The sequence below is a fragment of the Halichoeres trimaculatus genome, unplaced genomic scaffold (assembly GCF_033239565.1).
Source record: "Halichoeres trimaculatus isolate MK-OKI-2021-1 unplaced genomic scaffold, fHalTri1.1 fHalTri1_scaffold_16, whole genome shotgun sequence".
Classification (NCBI taxonomy): domain Eukaryota; kingdom Metazoa; phylum Chordata; class Actinopteri; order Labriformes; family Labridae; genus Halichoeres; species Halichoeres trimaculatus.
In genome coordinates, this window is record NW_027437194.1 from 4,282,501 (window position 1) to 4,302,322 (window position 19,822).

A 19,822-nucleotide genomic window follows, 5' to 3' on the forward strand; every position below is an offset into this window, starting at 1 on the left:
AAAACGTGGAGGGAAGAGCACGGCGGAGACCACAGCAGCAGCAGCTTCAGTCAGCTAATCCGGCCTTCACACACACTCACACACACATTCTCTCACACACACAGGAACAAAAGAAGAGCGCGATCTTTTCACAACACGGAGCGATGTCGCTGGAAAACAGCAACGCGGTGGCCGTGGAGAGACGCATGGATCTGGCATCCCTCTTCTGCATGATAGGGCGGCACGGTCCAGCCGTGGTCGTCGCTGTCCTAGCCATGGTTTCCCTGCTGGCGGGTTTCATCATCTACCGGACCGTGAGGGGGAAGCGGAGAAAGGCCACAGCCGCAGACAGCGACGGGAAGCCCCCCGGAGCGGAGAGAGACGCATCGGTGATCCAAGCACACCCCGAGGAAAACCAAAACCCCGGGAGGGCAACAGGTAAACAGGTCCTCGAATAACAATCTGAGGCTCTTGAAGCTGCTGCAGCCTGAGAATTTAATGATTACCTGAAGGACCCCTGCTTTAAGTTTAAAGAGGGCACTGCAGGTTTAAGAACACAAGGATGGCACAGGTACTGCAGATTATATTGCTGAGTATATTTATAATCACTTAGTTATGTTAGAGCAGCACTGTAATAGATATTAATACAACCTTTTTCCCCTCAGTGCTGGATATTAGACATAACCATCAGCCAATACACAAAGTTATAGGCCCAAGTAATTCAACCATAATAAAATAGTGTTTGTCATGCAAGCTTTAAAATGTGATAATCACCCAGTTGCATGAAATACTTTGCAACAGAGGGCAAATTTTCAGAGTTATAAGGGTAATCTTTTGAATTTACATACTGCTGAGCACAGCATGTTATGTTATAGAATCACAGTGAGATGAAATTGAGAAATAAAGGTAAACAAGATCCAAACCAGGTCAAAAAAAAAGGTTCAATGGGGAGAAAACAGTCAGTGATAAATAGTGGTTGGAATGCAGTGATATGATTAAACATCTAATAAAGAAAAGGAAAAAAAAAACATTTTACTTGATTTAAGCTCCTGTGGTTATGAGTGTTATTGTACTTAAGCATGTTTTTTTTTTAAAATGAAGTGAAGTATCATGGGTCTGACATACAGAGGATATTGTATCTCTGTAAGGTAAACAAAGGTAGAATCTGCAGGATTCTCCTAAAAAAAAAATGTCAACATAAACCAGAATAATCCTGCTCAATAGTCTCTTCTGAGCATTTATACATGTGTCAGTGTCAGTGTCTGCCTTAAACCCTCTCCCCTGCCTGAATGTTGATGTTTTTGTTGTGTCAGGTGGAGAGTAAGCATGGTTACATCAGCCAATCACAGAACAACCAGTGCAGAAGTGACTTTGCGTATTGATAATAGCAAGTGGGAGAAGCTAGCCTGTGTGGCTACAATAGTGAATGTAGCACAGAGCAAGAAACACACAACTAAAGTGAAATGAAACACTAGTCTGGTATGTGTCAAATACCTGTGATTAGCTTGTGCTAACATGCTAAGTCAGGTGTACAGCTCTTGAGTCGCTCCCATGTAGAAATGTGATACTACAGGTGGTTGCTGGCCAGGATAAACCGATTTTCTGCGCCGATATTTAGCATTTTTTTGAGACATATCGGCTTCTGACTTTTTTTTAATCCGGCGGCCGACAAGAAATCAAATTAATATTACTAAGAAAACTTTAGGGAGCTATTCATTTTTCAAAGTTTTCATTTAACTTTATAAGACAGATGCTCAGCTTGAGAGCTGTAACATAAGGCGTTTAAACAAAGTTAAGTGTTAAAGTTCATATTATCCTAAATTTTGACCCCAATATTTTTACTTTTACTGCAAATAAATATCGGCCCCAAATATTACTTATCGGCTTCCATGACTACTGATAATCTCTAGTTGCTGGGCTACAGAGTGTGTTCACATAGTCACAGTCAGAGGCTGTGGGTGTGTGCTGCTGCTGGCACTGAGCCAAGGAGGAGGAGCCAAGTCTGAATGTTGTGTTTACTAACAAGTAACCAAAATTCCTGTTAGACCTTCCTTTCAAGTACCTCAGAATTTCCTCTTGGTGTGCCTGTAAATTAGGAAGAATAAGAAAATGACTCTTCTACAAATGACTAAGTCAATGCTCTCATAAAACAGAGGCTCCTTTCTTGTGTTTTGTTTCAGAACTTCTTGATGGAGGCTCACCAGACGTGAAGGAGGATGTCAACCTGAGTGATCACAACATCAGGCATCGCCGTGCTGCTGCTGGAGCTCCTGCTGAAAAACCTTCACCTTGTTTTACTCCTAAGGATGACATCAGAGTGGTGGAGATCAGGCACACCTCTTCAGATGACAGGATGGAGACAGCAGTTGTGAACTCATACAAAGTGGCAGAGACTCGAGCAGAAGAGACCCATCAGAGCCGTCAAAGTGATGTAACAAATGAAGTTATTGAGGATGTTGTAAGGGGGACCCATGATATCAGCAGCTGTCTGAAGGAGCGGATTAGTGATGTAAACAACAAAGAAGACAAGGTAAGCAGCTTTTAGACAAACATTTCTCTCTGCCAAGTGTTCAGCTTTGAAATGTGACAGTTAGCATAGCACAAAGACCAGAAAGAGGGGAAAGCAGTTAAAGCTGTTAGCCTGGCAGCCTGTGTCAAAAAGTAGGACAGTCTTTCAACAAACACCTGTAAAGTTAAAATAAATGTGTTCTTGTTTGTGAAACTGGTCTGTAAACGAAGGGGGGCATCAGCACTCAGGAGAGTCTGCCTCAGTCTGCATGATAAAACTAAGGATGAGTCATAGTTTTTAAATACTTGAAGAGCTGTAGCCTTCCTCATTTTTTCATCCTCAAGCAAAGTTAAACCTTCAACATATGAGCGCGTCAGCCATGATCTAAAAGGTGTGAGAGGTAGATTTTGTTACCTCTACAGAGAAAGGTTACCTTGTTCCCCTTTGTCCAGTCCTGATCAAAGTTAACCTTTGTTATGTTATGAACAGTTAGCATAAAGCTACAGCTTTAGCACAGAAGAAAGAAAAGAAGCTGTTCTTACTTTCTACAGAAAGTAAGTATATTTTTGAGGAGTAACAACTCATTTAGGAAATTTTATCTAGGGATGCACCAATCCAACTTTTCTGGTTCTGGTGCGGATACCTGGGCTTTGGGTATCAATCGATACCAATCAATTTTATAGACTAGTAATGGTAGTAACGGGCTGAGACTAGTAATGTTTTGGGTACAGGGCAAAAAAATGAGTATATAGAGTTGCTGAACCTAATATTTATTTAAACTATAAAATATTTAACATTTAACAGAAAAACAAAGCTTGAAAATGTCCAGAAATTCTATTCAACTGCAAACAGGTTATTTACTACAGATGTTTTTAGACGACATGAAATTCAACCCAATGTTGATGAAATTGTCTCATCTTCTGCGGCATGTTCAGATATGTTCCCAGCTTTGTGTGTGATACATTCATGTACCCTCAAAAACCTCTGAGTCTGACAATTACGCCCCTGTTTCTAGAATTGGATTGGACAAACAGCTTGTAAATGCCAGTCATTTAAAAATAAGTGGTGTTTTGATCCCACCGATGGGTTTAAGATCCAGAGAGACTTCAAAACTTAACTGGACAAAGTTAAATGGACTGATAAGTTAAGACATATTTAAACTATTATTTTTTACTATTCAGTGTTGTTAATAGGGATGCACGATATTATCGGCACAATATCGGTATCAGCTGACAAAAGCTTAAAAACACGTTTATCGGTATTGGCAGATATTAAAATTTCTGCCGATAGACACAGCCAATAATGTGCTATTCAGTTAGGATTATGTTTATTTTCCATCTGAAAAATAAGCTCCTTGAATAAAATGTAGCACTTCATTTATTTGCACTGCAGAGCTCTGTGTCTGTCACCAGGTTGTTACAGTAGCTCTAAAATAATCAAATGCAACTTGGTTATGTTTAAAAATGCATCGTACATTTAAAGTTCATGTGATCGAAATAAATTATTTTTCTGTACTTCAATACTGAATGTCTTGAGTTTGAAAAAATAATACATTTCTTATTTATGGTAAAATCAAATGTTTTTTTGTCTTGTTTTATGTGTGTTTCTTAAACAAATAAGACCGTCACAATAAGCGTAACACATAAATTCCAGTGCAGGATAGACTTAGCTTTCTTTACAGTGAAAAAAAACGAACAAACTTGTGATTATCGGTATTGGTATCGGCCAAAAGGGGTTTTGATATATCGGCATATCGGATATCGGCAAAAATCCAATATCGTGCATCCCTAATTGTTAACACACAAAACAAAAAAATGTGCAGCTTCACTTTCTCACTTCTTCAGCAAAGTTTATCTCCAAACCCAAAAAGCGGATCATGTCTCAGAATTGGCCGATACTCAATATTGAATAACTGGGGTTGGAGACATCACTAGTTGAAATGTTGTATGCACAAAGTGGAGCGTGATGTCACCTCATGGGCTGAGGTGTGTCACCACAACCCACTTAAGAGGGCATTTTCAAAAGTTCCGTTTTAGATCGGCTTAAACGCAATTTCCGTGTAAACAAGAGGCCGAAACGCAAGAATACTTTTGCGCTTCATCTTAAAACGGTTGATTAGTAAACGGTCTATGTATCTTTTTCTGCACAGGGTTCACTTTGTGCTTTCAAATAAGTGCAGGCTAAGTTTGAATTCTGTTTGCACCTGTAGGGTTGCTATACTGTGGGAATTTTCAAAGTTGAACCTTCCATGGGACTTTTACTGGAATTTATATTGATGTATTTACCTGATCATGTACAAGTATCGATATTAAACATATTGGTTTGTTATGAGGTGACATTCATACAAACTAGTGCAATAATTGAAATCAAATTGATAACAAGAAAAAAAACAAGTTTTCTAAGTTTTTTAGAAAAAAACATTTAAATTGACAGCAACAAAACCCTGAAAATTTCTAATATTCCCAAGCTACCCTAACCACCTGTCATTTTTGTCTTCTTTTCATTTGTTTAGGTGTTAAAGGCAGATGGTCAGGATGATGAACACGGGATCACAGATGAAACAGTTCCTGAGGAGGAAACCAGAGATGATGAAGTAGAAGATAGCATTACCTTTGTTGAGACAAACGGCAAGGGATCAACTTTGGAAGAACCTGTTGTTCTTGTGGAGGATGCACCGGTCTCTATCATCCATAATGTCAAAGAAGAGGAGTCTGAGCCACAGGATCCAGATGGTGCTGTTAGTTTTAACTGCAACACTGAGAAAGAGCAAAGGAAAACTGAGTGTGAAGAGGCAGAGGAGGAGTGTGAAGATTATCTGCTTAATCCTCAACAAGCCGTGAGTCAGCCTCCAACATTTGAAGAAGTAAATCTGCCGTCTTTAGAGCAGGACCAGAGAAATCCTGCGGTGGATGAAGTTGTTTCTCTCATTGAGAGTCGTGATTGGGTGCAGTACCCTGATCCAACAGAGGAAGTGTCTGAAGCTGATTGTTCTGACCCTTCATTAAATTTTCCACCAACACGAAACGGATACGAAATGACCCCTTCTCTGGATGAAGACACCACTTCTTCAACTCTTCAGTCTGTGATGCTATCAGATGAGGACAAGGAAAGTGATCCAGCGGCGGTGGTGTTAGCTGCTCCCGATATAGCAGCTAGTGATGGTGTAAATGTTGAATCCCTTGTAACGGCTGAAGAGAAACCTCCTCATGTGTCCTCCTGCTACAGAGAGCAGCTAAGTGTTAAATTGATAAATGATGTCTCCAGCCAGGAAAGGGATTTTGTTGTAGCTAATGCAGCTGAAAACACCGCTTCCCCTGAAACATCTTATCCTCTTATGCTGACGACTTGCCAGGACCAACACATGGGAAACGGAAATTTTGATTTGCTAATTCCTTCTACCTTTGAAGCACCAGCTTGCAATGTTCACCCTACTGCACCTTTAACTGCTGAAGAAGTATCATTTCCCGATCTGAAGATTGACCAACGGGACGAAGCTGAAAGTTTTGGTGAAACCTTTGTTTCCGATGCACCGGCTTGCAATACTAGCTTCACCACACTCTTGATAACGTCCTCCCCAGATCAGCTAAGTGTTCACCTGACAAACGCAACTGAAGAGGAAGGCATTGATACTTGTTCTGCTTTTGACAAGGCTAGCTTAACGCCACTGACAGCATCTGAAGAAATTTGCCAATCTGACATGTTTGCTTCCTACCTAGCAAAAAATACCGAAGACTTTCCCGAAGTTTCAACCAGTTCTGCTCTTGCCATGACTGACGCCACTTTTCCAATTTGCATGCCATCTTTTGAGCACAACGATCTTGGTTTTAGTGACCTGTCGTCTCCAGACATCGGTAAAGAAAGTGGGATCTCAAGCATGGCTGTCAGCCCTGATCCACAAGATTCTGGGTTCGAGGTGATTGCTGAAAATCTTGTAGAGGACGATCGACTGTCTTCTGCTCAGACAGAATCCAAAGACAGCTGGGGGAGTACTGCAGGTATGGTGTTTGGTCCATACCCAACACGCCAGCCCCATCCGCCCCACACTGAGCAGACAGATTGGACCATCTATGAATCATTTGCAACCAATGAGGACACATTTGGCCATGAGATTGAGGATCGTTACCACAGAGAGATGAACCAGTTCATGGCACAGATCGTGGACAGCATCACAAGCCTCGCCGACGAGCTGACAGAGGCGCCAGACAGGAAAGTTACTGTGGAGGTTGTAGAGAAGGAAGAGAAAAAGGCAGAAGGACGAGTTGGAAAGAAAGCTGAAACGAAAACAGAAGAGGAGGAAGCCGTAGAAGTTGAAAAGACTGAGATTAGTATCATGGAGGCGACGATGGACAACAATGAGTGGATCACAGATAGTAACTACCAAGTCCTTCCTTGGATGAATATTTCTTCCCCGTCTGTTGACCAAAACCACAACAAAAACAACCAGCTTAGCAGCGAGAAGTGTGCTGCCCTAACAGACACCCCCTGTGTTGACGCACATGATGATCTACCCGCCACCGAAGTCAAACCAACCAGCTCTCCCACCCTTGTCGACGAAAGTAACAAAAAGGTACTTGCAGTGCAGCCTATGCCCCAGAGCGTTAACGTAACCTTCCGCGTCCATTATTTCACACAGTCACCTTACCAGACGGTGGCTGTCACCGGGGACCAGCAGGAGCTGGGAAACTGGAGGGAATTCATCTCACTAGAGAGGGCCAAGGACGGGCACTGGACCACAGTGGTCAGCTTGCCCGCAGAGAGCCATGTGGAGTGGAAGTTTCTGCTGTTGGACAAGGGGGAGGTGTGTCGCTGGGAGGAATGTGGCAACCGGCTCCTTGAGACGGGCTCAGGAGATGACCTACTTGTGCACAAATGGTGGGGAACTTTGTAAACTAGGACAGGCACAGTCAGGTTTCAAGACTGAGTGCTGGACCACATTAAACAGTGGCTACGTTTACATGCAGTCAGTATTCAGGTTAAGGTCAATAATCCGGTTCTGAAACAATCGGAATAGCACGTTATTTCTGTTCACCCATGGACAACATCTCGACGAATGGAGAAGGTCATGACCATAGACTGTAAAAGAATGGACGTCATTTTGCTTGGCTTGAAGTGAGGTCGCCACAAAAACTGCGTGGTAATTAGAAGATATAATTTGGCAACCTTGTACTCAAGTCCTCTTTTTTTTCTGAAAACATTTGTTTTTATTAGTTACAAGAGGTTAAAAATAAGGCTTAACGTCATATTTAGCGATGACTGACAGCTGCCGTTCTTGTGTATTTATTTTCAGGGATTGTAAAAAATGGCCGGAGATCGAGCCAAGAAAAGATAAGACTGTCGAAAGAAAAAAAATATTATCATTTTTGTCACCCGGCTCCACTCAGATTCCCTCATAGCCTCTACTGCGCAGACTCTGGCTGCCAATGGCGGCGCCTGTGACTGGAGGTATTTTTGCATCAAAACCATGCAATGGTAAAAGGCGAAGCCACGCTGTCCACTCTATATACAGTCTATGGTCATGGCGCAACGTGCGTCATTTCCGCTTCATCTTTCTGTATCCATAGTAACAGCAGAAGCTGCGCAGTGGAAAATGCTACCTGGAGCAGGTAGCAGCAGCCTTTATTGGTCCTTTGATGCTGGTACTGACACACCACCGGGACTTGACATGGTTATCTGTCAATTCCCTTAATCATTGAATGCGAGACTATGAAGAAATTGGAAATTTTGTTTCAGCATTTTTTTTTTAGCTAGGACTTCCTGTTCTTAAAAGACCAAGGTTGTGTCCAAAATCAGAGTTATTATTTTTCTGAAAAACTGCAAAACAGTATTTATTTCAGTGATAACTAATACAATACTTGGGGCATTTTCTGCAACAGCCAAATATAATAGAAACATTTTTACATGTTATGTTTTAAATAAATAAACCATATTTTTGCGCAGCAACTTCTGCTGTGTTTGAGAATTACAACGCCCAGTGAATGCATCACCCGCGATGAGCGGTTCAGCGGCTAACGTCTGTGTTGTTTGTTTCTCTGATCGAAGTTGTGGGACGTAGTCGTCCAAAAGTTAAAGAGACTGATAAATGTTATTCTCTGACAGTTTTTAATATTGTTTCATGTTATCAGTATGATTATGATGGTAAATATTGCTCAAATAGAATGTGGAATTTACTCCTGTGGGACTAATAAAGGTATATCTTATCGTATCTTATAGTGAGTATTGCTAATGCACTACTTTTCAAAATGCATTGTGGGATACATTGAGTGAACTATATAGTGAATGACCATGCTCACTCAGATTTTGGATAGCACTATAATATGGCATATTCACTATATAGTGAATAGGGAAAGATGTTGGACACAGCTCGAGGTTCCTTGCGAACAGAACATGCACAGAACACAAATTAATTTTCCTTTCAATGGGGATATCCTGATAGGCGTAAACATGACGAAATATTCAAGTTAGAAAAGTGGTACACGGCAAAATCTGAAATCATATCAAGTGTTTTTATCTTATTTTCAGTAGAAAATGTTTCAGACTTGATATGACAGTCACCTGACCAGGCCAGAATTTAAAGACATAATGAGGTCTGAATTGCTTGTAACAAGTTTAAAGTAATAGAACAAGAGAAAAGATACTTGTATCCAGAAATTAATGTGGTTCCAAGGAAATTTCTAGCAAATTTTTCTTATTCCATTGGCAGATTTTGTTTACTTTTTGAAAGCAATTCAGACCTCATTTTTGACTTTAAATAACTTGAAAGAAGACATTTTTCTGGTACAGATAAGTTGAAGGTGCCTCGTATGAAGTATAACTAGATTTTTACTTATAACTTGAAGTCTAACTTTAATTTTTTACTTAAAATAAGACAAAAATTCTTGATAAGATTCCAGTTTTTGCATGTTTATATGGAGGTGTGCAACGGGATTGTTGTTAATCGTCTGAAAATGAAAGAATGATGACTGCATGTAAACGTAGCCAATATCTCTTTATAGCCTGTTACAGGACCCACATGTGAATTCACTACTTCAAAATAACAGGCAATTTAACTGTATCTAAATAAGCGCATCCTTGGACAGCAATTTGTTATCCTTGGTAACAGTAATTTTTCTTTAGTGGTTACCAGTGTTTTATAACTGATTACTTGTCTTTCTTTGTTTCTGAAGACATCGTTGTTCATTTGCACCTCGTTCACATTTTAAGAGCTTTATGAAACAACACTTTTAAAGCCTGTAAAGACATATTTAGCCCAGATTCCTGGATGTATTTTGACCCCCAAATTTACATCACAGTTTTGGGATAAAATGGTAATCCCATGGGATTGCCCTCTTTTTGGCCAGTGAGTGGATCTTTCAGGGAACTGAAAGTATCACCATCAGAAGTGAGAAGTATTACATAATGAGCCTTTAGTTTTCTTAGTGGCAGACTCAGTGATTATGCAAGCTGCACCTCCTTAAAATGTGTGATCCGATGCAAGTGTCGAGTTGTATAAAGAGTTTCTCATGTTGTCTGTACACTGCTTGAATAATCCCAACGATCTGTAATAATGATTGCACATAGTTCACTTTTATCACAGCAATAATCAAAGCTAAGCAATATTTCTGTACACTGTTTGACTTGTGTTTTATCAGGTATTCTTATGTGTCAACCACTAAACTGTGATATAGTTGTAACTTTGATGCTGCTTTTAACTCCTGGGACTGCATGCAATATTGTTGCTGATCTATGTTGTTGTTGTTGTTGTTCTATGTGCCTTTAAACACTATTTTCTATCAGTGTTGAATAGTGCAATAGTGCAAAGAGTGTTTCTTTCTTTAAAAACATTGCAGGCCATTATTACTGTTTTATTTTTTAATTTTTATCGATTAATGTAGGTGACTATTTTCTTGAAAAAGATGCGTGAGGCGGTTACCGGACATGTTATTGACCTCTTAATCAGTTTGGACTGTAATCTATACATGTCAGATCATATCAGAGTATTTTCTATGCAATATTGTTAATGTCAATGCTACTGTTGAATGTCATCAATGTGAAGTTGTTTCAAAAATTAAAGAAATCTTCTTTCATAACTAGATATATGTTTCTCTTGCATGTTTTACACTTTAAGACTAGATACATGGTTGACGAGGATAGATTTTATTTTTTGACTTTTGCAATTATAATTCTAGTTATAATTGTGTCTGTGAATATATTTTATTATTATAATTAAAATTATTGTTATTATTTATTATTATTTTTAAATTTATTATTTTAATTAAGCATTTTTTTAAAAGAATTTATTTATTATTTTTTGTTTATTATTGTTATAAATCATTATAATAATATTTATTGTTATTTTATTATTTTATTATTTATGATTTATTATTATTATTATTATTATTATTATTATTATTATTATTATTATTATTATTATTATTATTATTATCTTACTTTGGCTCAGATCCTTAAGATAAAAATTTTGAACTAAGTAATTTTCAACAATCCCAAAACTTGTTCTTAACCAAACTTTTTTTTTTATCAAAGTCAGTTTGAACAGACCCTTCAAGAGCACAAGTTTACTTAACATCAGGTAATGCTTTAACCTGTATTTCATCCATCCATCCATCCATCCATCCATCCATCCATCCATCCATCCATCCATCAATCCATCCATCCATCCATCCATCCATCCATCCATCCATCCATCCATCCATTCTCCCATTATTCTCCTGCTTTTCCTGTTCAAGGTTACTGGAGCAGAGGCCTTTTTCAGACATCATAGGGTCCAAAGTGAGGTACACATTGGACAGGTCCCAGCCTGTCACAAGGCTAAACCTTTAGACTGGTGTAAAGGTGTTTTTTTCCAGAGCTGAAGATTACAACTACTTGGCAAAAACATCAAAATAGTAATTAAAAGAAAACAAAACCAAAAAGTAGAAAGAAGAGAAGATATCGCTGATCTATTGACAAAAAGGTAAATATGATATTTTTTGTTATTATTTTGAAGAATAGTAGAATGACTGTTATATTTATGTTGATTTAATCCTTTTTTTTTTTAAGAGTATATTTTATATTCTGTATGTCAACAAGGTGATCTCAAAGCTCTTAAAAGAACAGAATAGAAAGGAAAATTAACCATCTTCTAATCAATAACCACCGTGACCGAATGATTGGCTCTCGTTGGCCACTTTCCTCTGAATCATTAGCTCGGTTGCAACAATCGAATTAAACAGCTAAACTAAGTCCACTGAGGTCTCGGGGTCTTTTTGAAGCAATACCTGACCTAAATCCTTTTTTTTCACTTCACCGACTGTTTTGAACCAAAATCCAAGACCATGACCTTGTTTTTCGTCCAGCTGGCTCAAAGGTGGCTCATGCAGGGAAAGTGTGGTTTGCAGCTTGTTTTCATGCCATCTTGTCAGTTCCACTCAGCAACATGCTGGAGGTGGCTGCAGCATGTGAAGAACCAGACCTGGTTCTGCTGGTGATGAATCATTCACAAAAACTCATACTAATTAAAATGTAATGCTTTGTCCACACAAGTCACCTGCAACGTATGAGCTATCAGGTTGTAGAAGTTTATTTTTAAAGTTGCTAATTAACAGTTCGCTGGATGTGCAGCAAAAACGGGAATTGAGATAAAATCCTGCACAGTAAGCACTCACTAAGGCAGGAGTGGGCAACAAAGATTTATAAAATCCTGAATTGTGTCAATGGGTCACATCAACAGTAATGGAAACTTAATTCTGCTCAAGATTAACTTTTTCCCATTATAAAATCCACTTAGAGAAACATTGGGTTAGCTGCTACTGGTTACCAGACGAATAAGGAAAATCTGAAGGTATGTGTGTAAATACATTAAACTGTGGTGTAGATCAATCAGAATCAGGTTTTATTGCCAAGTACATGTGCAAAAAAGTGTCCACAGAATCAAAAAAGGTTCCCGCACACTAAATTACTCTCAATTACATTTATTTATGCGTATATGACCTTCATTAGACATATCATACCGTCTCTCTGTTTTACATACATATATATAAAAAAGTTGCAGCTGACAATCCAAGGCCTAGGGGGCTCAGCCATTTTGATGAGTCTCACTTGTCAGGGGCCGATATTTGATAAAAAGGTTCCTCACAGAGCCAAATATTCTCCAAATATTTTTTTAAAAAATATATTTTTATAAAGACAAAAAGCTATGATCCCTTGGGATGAAAATATTTTATTTTATTATTATTATTATTATTTTTAATAGGGCCAGCCATGCCGAACAACAAGAACAAAAGTAAAATAAAGATAAAAAAATATATATATAGAAAAAGTAAAGATTTAAACGATTAAAGAATGAATATGAAATATAGAGAGAGTTAACAGGGGGAAAATAATAATAATAATAATAATAATAATAATAATAATAATAATAATAATAATAATAATAATAATAATAATAATAATAACATGTAATTATAACAACAATAATAATAATAATAATAATTGAGAAGTAATGAGAAGTAAAATGATATAAGGTGCAATGCATTAATTAAATAGGGAAATACTAGTAATGAATAGTTAAAAAAAATCATCTAAAAATAAATTACTTTATCTTGGGCTTGATCAAGCACATTGAAATCTAGAGAAATTTCCGAGGTGGCTAAGTTAAGAAAAGCTGACAGGTGCTCATAATTGATTGTTCAAGATGTTGCAAATACTTAACTTTAAAAAAAAGTGTCTTACTAGTTCTTTGTTTTTATATACTTCTTCTTAATGCGGTTTTTCAGTTTAATAAGTACAAAATCAAACTGAGTGGAAAGTTGATCACAGTTAAGTGTTAAATTATTATTATAATTATGATCTGTTTTTAAACCATCATCATTACCCTGAAAAGTTTCTCCAACCAATCATACCTCAGCTATTCTCATTTAATCATCATCATATGAAAAAGCTGATTGAACAGAGAAGATATCAGATATTGGGGTTTTAAGGACCGTCACAGCAGTGAAACTTCACTTGTGGCTGTTCACCCACAGGGTTCAGGTCACAAGTGCATCCATGCAGAAATAATCCAAGCTTTTCAAAATAAAAGTGGCACAGTTTGCAATAAGAAGAAAGCAAAACACATTCTCCTCCGTTCCAGACACCAGAAGCCAGCGTGTTTCCTCTGAATGTGTAACATGAAATTTGACCCCTGCTGCTGTCTTTCCATATTTGGAAGAGCCCTTCAACCAAAGTGACCATTTATGAGGAGCCAGTCCCAGGTTGTTGAACTCTAAAGCCATGAGCATTACAATCAAACAAGGCCTCTGGGACTCGATTGAAACTGGGGTCGAAGAACTCTGGCCACCTGTGAGACCTGGATTTAAGGTCCTCTAAATTTCAAAATCCGGGTTCAAAGATCTGTTTGCTCCACTTCAGAGAGCCAAATATAACAGCAGGTGATGTTGTCTCGTGACCTTGTTTTCACTGAAACTGGATGTCATGAAATGTGTCTGATTCTTACTGACTCAATAATCTGATAACAGACAATAACAGGCAACAGAATAAAGGGGCAGTTTTAGAGATGATTCCTATGATACCAGACAGAAAGATGACCAATTAACGTGCTAATGTGAGCTACCTGATCACGTCTGTTTGTTTTGTGCAGTTAAACTGAAGCACACTCCTCTCACTCGTGCTAATGTGCTGGAGATGGTCACTCTTTAAGGTTGAAGGTAAAGCTTTATTTAGACACAGCTGACACCACACACTCTGTCTACTTATAGACAACACTTACTTTCTCTCATGGACACACTGACAAAGACAAACACACACACACACACTATCTAAACAGTTGAGCCTCTGTTGGACTGATGTTTGATCTCTGCTAAGGCTCAAGTCTTAGCGCTGCGTCACTGGTCTGATCCAGAAACATCAATCGCTCAGGCTCCTCTCATACATAGGTATGTTGTGTCATAACTGTCAATCAGAGCCTTTAAATCAAAACTACAACACCTCTGTCAGAGGGTATACCTGCCCCTAATTCAAACATTTAGATACAATTCTAACAATTGAACTTAAGTTTAAATGTAGAAAGGCAGCTCATAAACATGATTATCGTTTAATTTGTAAGAATGTTCAGATCAGGGGCGTGCACAGACTTTTTGGGGGACAGGGGCAAAGAGATAAGGCACTCAAGCACATTTTGCCAACCAGGAGGGGGCGTAAGCATGTGTTTTACACAATAAGACCTATCTTCTTGAATACTCCACACAAGCTTCATGCTGCATGCCCTGCTCTTCTACATAAGTTTTTGTTATCACCATTATTATCGTCATCATCAACAACATCATAAAAGTATACCCCCAAAAAAGCATTAAACAAAACAAAACAAAAAAAAGACTAAAAAAAATCCCAAAAAAGGAAAAGAAAAATAAAAAAGAGAAAAGAAACAAAACCAGCAAAAATAGAAAAAAAAATAGGCAGACCATTTAATGTGGCACAAACTCTGAGATGCTTATGTGTTTATTTAAATAACAATAACTTTTTTAGTTTTAGTTGTTTTTTTTTGTTTTTTTTTTAAATAGAATAAATAAATAAATAAATGATATTTATTTTAATTTCTATAAAGAAAAAAATCTATGATCCCTTTGGATATATTTTTTTTATTATTCTTTTTTTTTTCTTTTTTGGAAACAGTGGCAACAATCATGCCGATTATTTAAAACAACAAAAAAATTGTAAAGTAATACACAGAAAAAGTAAAGATATAAAATATTAAATCATTGAAAATTAAAGAATAAATATAGAATATTTTTAGAGAAAATTGGGGGGATTACTTATAAAAAATAATAATAATATAAACTTTATTAAAAAAACACTTTCAGGAACAATGTAACAACGTGTTTAAGATAACAAAAACAAATAGTAAAAATTAATAAAAGAGAAGAAATTTTAAAAAAAGTTAAAAGAGAAGTGTTGGGAAAAATATTTAGAAATAAATAAAGGCTTAGAACCACTACCAAAAAAAGGAAAGTAAACAAATTGTGAAAGATAAACAACAAAAGATTAAAATAATAATTAAAAAAGGGATAAAGAATATAGACTACACTGGTGATTCTGTCAAAGAAAAAAGGAAAAAAAAAACAGGTCTTCGATAGGAAATTTAAAAAAGTTTATTTTAAATTGGATTTAGTACCAAATGAAAAGAAAAAAAGTGATTTTAATAATCCCCAAAGACCCTTGTTTTATTTATTTCACGATCCTCATGATCTTTGACCTGAAGCCCAGTTTATCACAGGGGCCACCACGATCCCTAAACTTCTGCCTCAAACCACACGATGAATCCACCTGATCGAACAGCAGAATTGACTTGTGTCACAGGTTTACAGGCTGCTATCTCCTCAGAGCACAGCTTGTCTCCCAGGACACTGAAACACACACTGTGACTCAATCCATGTTGGATTGGCGAGTGTGAAATTCTCTTTTAGCTAAGCCGGCTGTCTCCTCTTTCAGGAGGCTACCAGACAGAGCCGAGTACAACTCTGGACTTGAACTTTGCCCCAGGGGGATTGCATGACGATATCAAAGTGCATGTGTGTCCAAATTCTCGCTGTGCGCTGACTCATCCTTTTTCTTTTCTTCTCCCTCTGATTCATCTCTGTTCATGTGTCGAATCGTGCTGCTCTACCTGGTCCAACGCTGTCTGTGTCATACATTTTTCAAAAGATTAGAGATGTTTGTTTTCACGTCAGTGCTCTCACTGGTCTCACTGCCTTTTTTAAACGATGTAGGATGGTAAGTCAGGCTTAGGTAGGTATGAACACATGTATTAAAAGCAGCTCATTTTCTATTAAATTTAGGCATTTGCTCATAGGCGGCTTGAAATGGGCTTGAAAGGGACATAAATAGACAGTTGTGGTTTGGGTGTGCCACACAGGCAGGCTATTTATAAAGCATACCAGTCCTCGTTCCTGTTCCACACTGTGGGATCTTTCAGTGACCTTCACTGGAGACTGTGGAGCCTGCTGACAGTGCCGCATGGCCAAAAGAGGAGGAGGAGCGATAAGTGAGGGTTAAAATGGAGCAGGAGGTTTATTCAGCACACCTCAGACTTCATCTTTTTGACGTTCAGGTGTTCGCTTCTCGTTCTGTCTATGTAGGACAGTTCAGTTAAAACATCCTCATCGTCATATCTGGCTCAGAAGCAGAACTGGAGCTTTGCTGGTTGGATGCCATGATGGGACAGCTCTCCACCAGTGATGTCATTTGTAGGTGTCCCTGAGGACACTGCAGTTGTGAGCTGAATGCAGTATGTGTGTGTGTGTGGGTGTGCAGATATAACAGTGCAGTTTGCCTGTATGTGAAATGTGGGTGAGCTCGTGAGGAGAGGAGAAGAGGCAGGATAAGATTAAAACTGCGCACAGCTGCATACATAATGCAAACAAATCTGAAAGAGGCTTTTTCCTAAAAGAGGTCAGGATATAAAATATTTACATAATCAGACATTTCTGTCCTCTTTAGAGCCTATGTCTCTGTGTACAAAGACACAGTCTATAGGTACAGGTATGGGCTTTGATTCTGCTCTTGTATGACGACTCCTCAAAGATGTATGTCATCCTTTCTCCTTATGTGGAGATTTATCAGCTGTGTCCGTCCAAGCAACGATATTTGTGATACGTGGCAACTTAACTGTAAAACTTTACTTCACCTATGTTCGTCTGTCTCTTTGAATCAATTCAATCTCTGTCTGTTAAGGCCCAAATCTATTCTGGGATTTTCTTGGTTGTATTAAAATAAAAGTGAAATGACTACACAGGTCAATCCAGTTGATTTATTTCAGATTTTCACATTTTAGAACATAGAAAATAATAAATGATACCTGGTAATAATAACATGTAACCAGCAAATTGTCGAGACAGGACTGACAAAAATAAAAGTCAGCGCAAATATCCTTTAATCAGGATTCTCAAAATATGGTTAGATGTACAACAGTGACCTCTGCCTGTTGCATGGAATTACTGCATCTCAATCATAGCTTTTAAAAACATTTCTACAAGTCAAAAGCAAAGAAGGAGTTTCTATGAAAGCCTATTTCGGCTCCAAAAATATAATGATAAAAAATTGAAAATTATGAAAATAAAAATCCAAATTTTAAAATTAGACCGGTCAAAATTATGAGATCAAAAGAAAAATTATGAAATCAAAAATTCATGATCATTGGAAAGAAAAAGTCAAATAATGGCAAAAAAAATAAATAATAATAAAAAAAAAATCAAAATTTTTGGGCGCAGATGACCTAGCGGTTTAGGCTGCACCACATGAGGTTTGCCCTCAAGTGGGTGGCCCTGGGTTTGAGTCCAGCCCGTCGCCTGTTTCACGCATGTCATTCCTCACTTTCACCTCCTTTATGCTCTATTCAATGTCCTTTTCTTTATCATGAAAGGCACGAGAAGCCCAAAAACTAACTTCAAAAGAAGAGTCAAAATTTTAGTTTTAAAAGTCAGAATTATGAGATACAAAAGTCAAAATTGTGATATACAAAAGTCATAATTAAGACCACCGGTGCTCACCAGTCAAGCACAGACAGCCAGGCCGCACCCATTAAATACCAGCCCAATGCACAGTAAAGTCTTATATGCACTGTGTTCCCTCCTCATTCATGGTTTCGATGAGCTGTCACAAAAAAATTACTTGATTAGTTTGTACCAGTTATACAAACAAAAGTGTACGAAGTTATGTCCAGATTCACCCCTTGTAACAGTAAGTGGATTGTTCCCCAGCTCATCAGAAACTTGCACCTTTCAAAGTGATGCCCACATTAGCCAGGTTATCCTGTGGCTCTCCTCTCTGATGAATAGGGCCTAATGCCAATTGCTGCCACCTCCTGGACTGAAGAGGTGTTGCAGGTGGGATTCCTGTTTTAATCAATTGGGTTGAGTTAACGTCAAGCAATCTTGTAGTTTTAATGATTTTGCATATCATGCTAAAACAATCATGTTTAACTACTAAACATGAAATAATCAACTGGGGGGGGGGGGGGGTGTTACTTTAAAATTCTCACTTCTGTTCAAATAGGGTCTGAATTAAAGAACTTCATAGTGCTGGGTGGGTTTTTTTCATTTTTATGAGAGGTGGTCTGATTTAACCAGATTAACCAGATTAACCCCAGATAAATCATCTATTTATAAGGGTGTCCCGAACAAAAAATATCAATAAATTTAAAGAAAAATTCCCATATGATTTTCGTTTGTGATATAACTTTTGTATCACATGTGATAGGGCAATTTTTTTTATTTTTATTTATTTTTATTTATTTATTTATTGTATTATTTTATTTTATTTCATTTGTTTTAATTTAATTTCATTTTATTTATTTATTTATTTATTTAATTTAATTTAATTTATTTATTTATTTATTTATTTATTTATTTATTTATTTATTTATTTATTTATTTATTTATTTATTTGGGGGGGGGGGGGGGGGGGGGGTTTAAAAATGATAACCAGAAAACTTTTTTTAACTATACTCTTTCATAACAGGTATTTAAGGAAGCTATTTATTATATATATGCTATACCTGTTTAACCAATGGGTGGCTATGTTTCATCTCTATTTATTCAAGATGAAGTTAGTAAACATCTTGTATCATGATACTTCTTGTTTTGTAACATACTTTGTAGATGGTCCCTGTGACAGGCTGTGCACTGTAAACTGTCTAGCTTTCAGGATGCACACCGGTTGCCACTACCAACAAGAAAAAATATAAGTGGAAGTAGATGTCATATAAAAAAGTAATTACAAAAGTACAATTTCACAAAAAAGTATTCACTTATAGAAATGCAAGTAGATGTGATAAGTTACTGCCTATAGGGTTTCCCTCCACCTTCATCTGAAACAACAACACAAGTTGCAACCTGATCTTTCATATGGCTCTTTTACAGTATCATTTCAATATTTCATCTTATATAATATTATTACTCTACAATAACATCACTGTGTATTGTAGTGTCAAGTATTTAGGAGAAGCCAGATTTACCCCACTTGTTCTAGGAACACAGCATCAGCACAGTGTGACAGATACATATTGAGTTAAGGCTAAATAAGTCTGAGGATAAAAATGTTACAGTTTAATCAAACAGTGTGGGTAATTTCTTCCCAGTCCCTGAAGAACATCCATAAAAAACAATTTCCCTCCTCTAAAATCATGTTTTCACAGTTTGAGATTGCTTTATCACAGACACGCTGTGAGGCTGAGTGAATCCCTGTTTATACTGTAAAGACATCAAAGCCGATTACGCCTCGCGCGGGCCTCTGGGCGGGGCACCTGAGGTGAACTGATGATTCTACTGGCCGCGCACGTGCCAGGAAGCGCGAGCGACCAATCGA

At 37.7% G+C, this 19,822-nt stretch overlaps 1 protein-coding gene across 1 annotated transcript in view; it reads left to right on the forward strand.

Annotated features, from left to right (window-relative positions):
* The window catches only part of stbd1 (starch binding domain 1), a 7,579-nt gene extending 6 nt beyond the window's left edge, over nucleotides 1-7,573 (forward strand). Inside the window, exons 1-3 of the mRNA XM_074691069.1 lie at nucleotides 1-417; nucleotides 2,160-2,509; nucleotides 5,001-7,573. The exon at nucleotides 1-417 is cut by the window's left edge and continues 6 nt beyond it. Of these exons, the coding sequence (XP_074547170.1) occupies nucleotides 144-417; nucleotides 2,160-2,509; nucleotides 5,001-7,376 (3,000 nt within the window). The 5' untranslated portion in view covers nucleotides 1-143 and the 3' untranslated portion in view covers nucleotides 7,377-7,573. The remainder of the gene's footprint in view (nucleotides 418-2,159; nucleotides 2,510-5,000) is intronic.
* The last annotated feature ends 12,249 nt before the right edge of the window (nucleotides 7,574-19,822 follow it).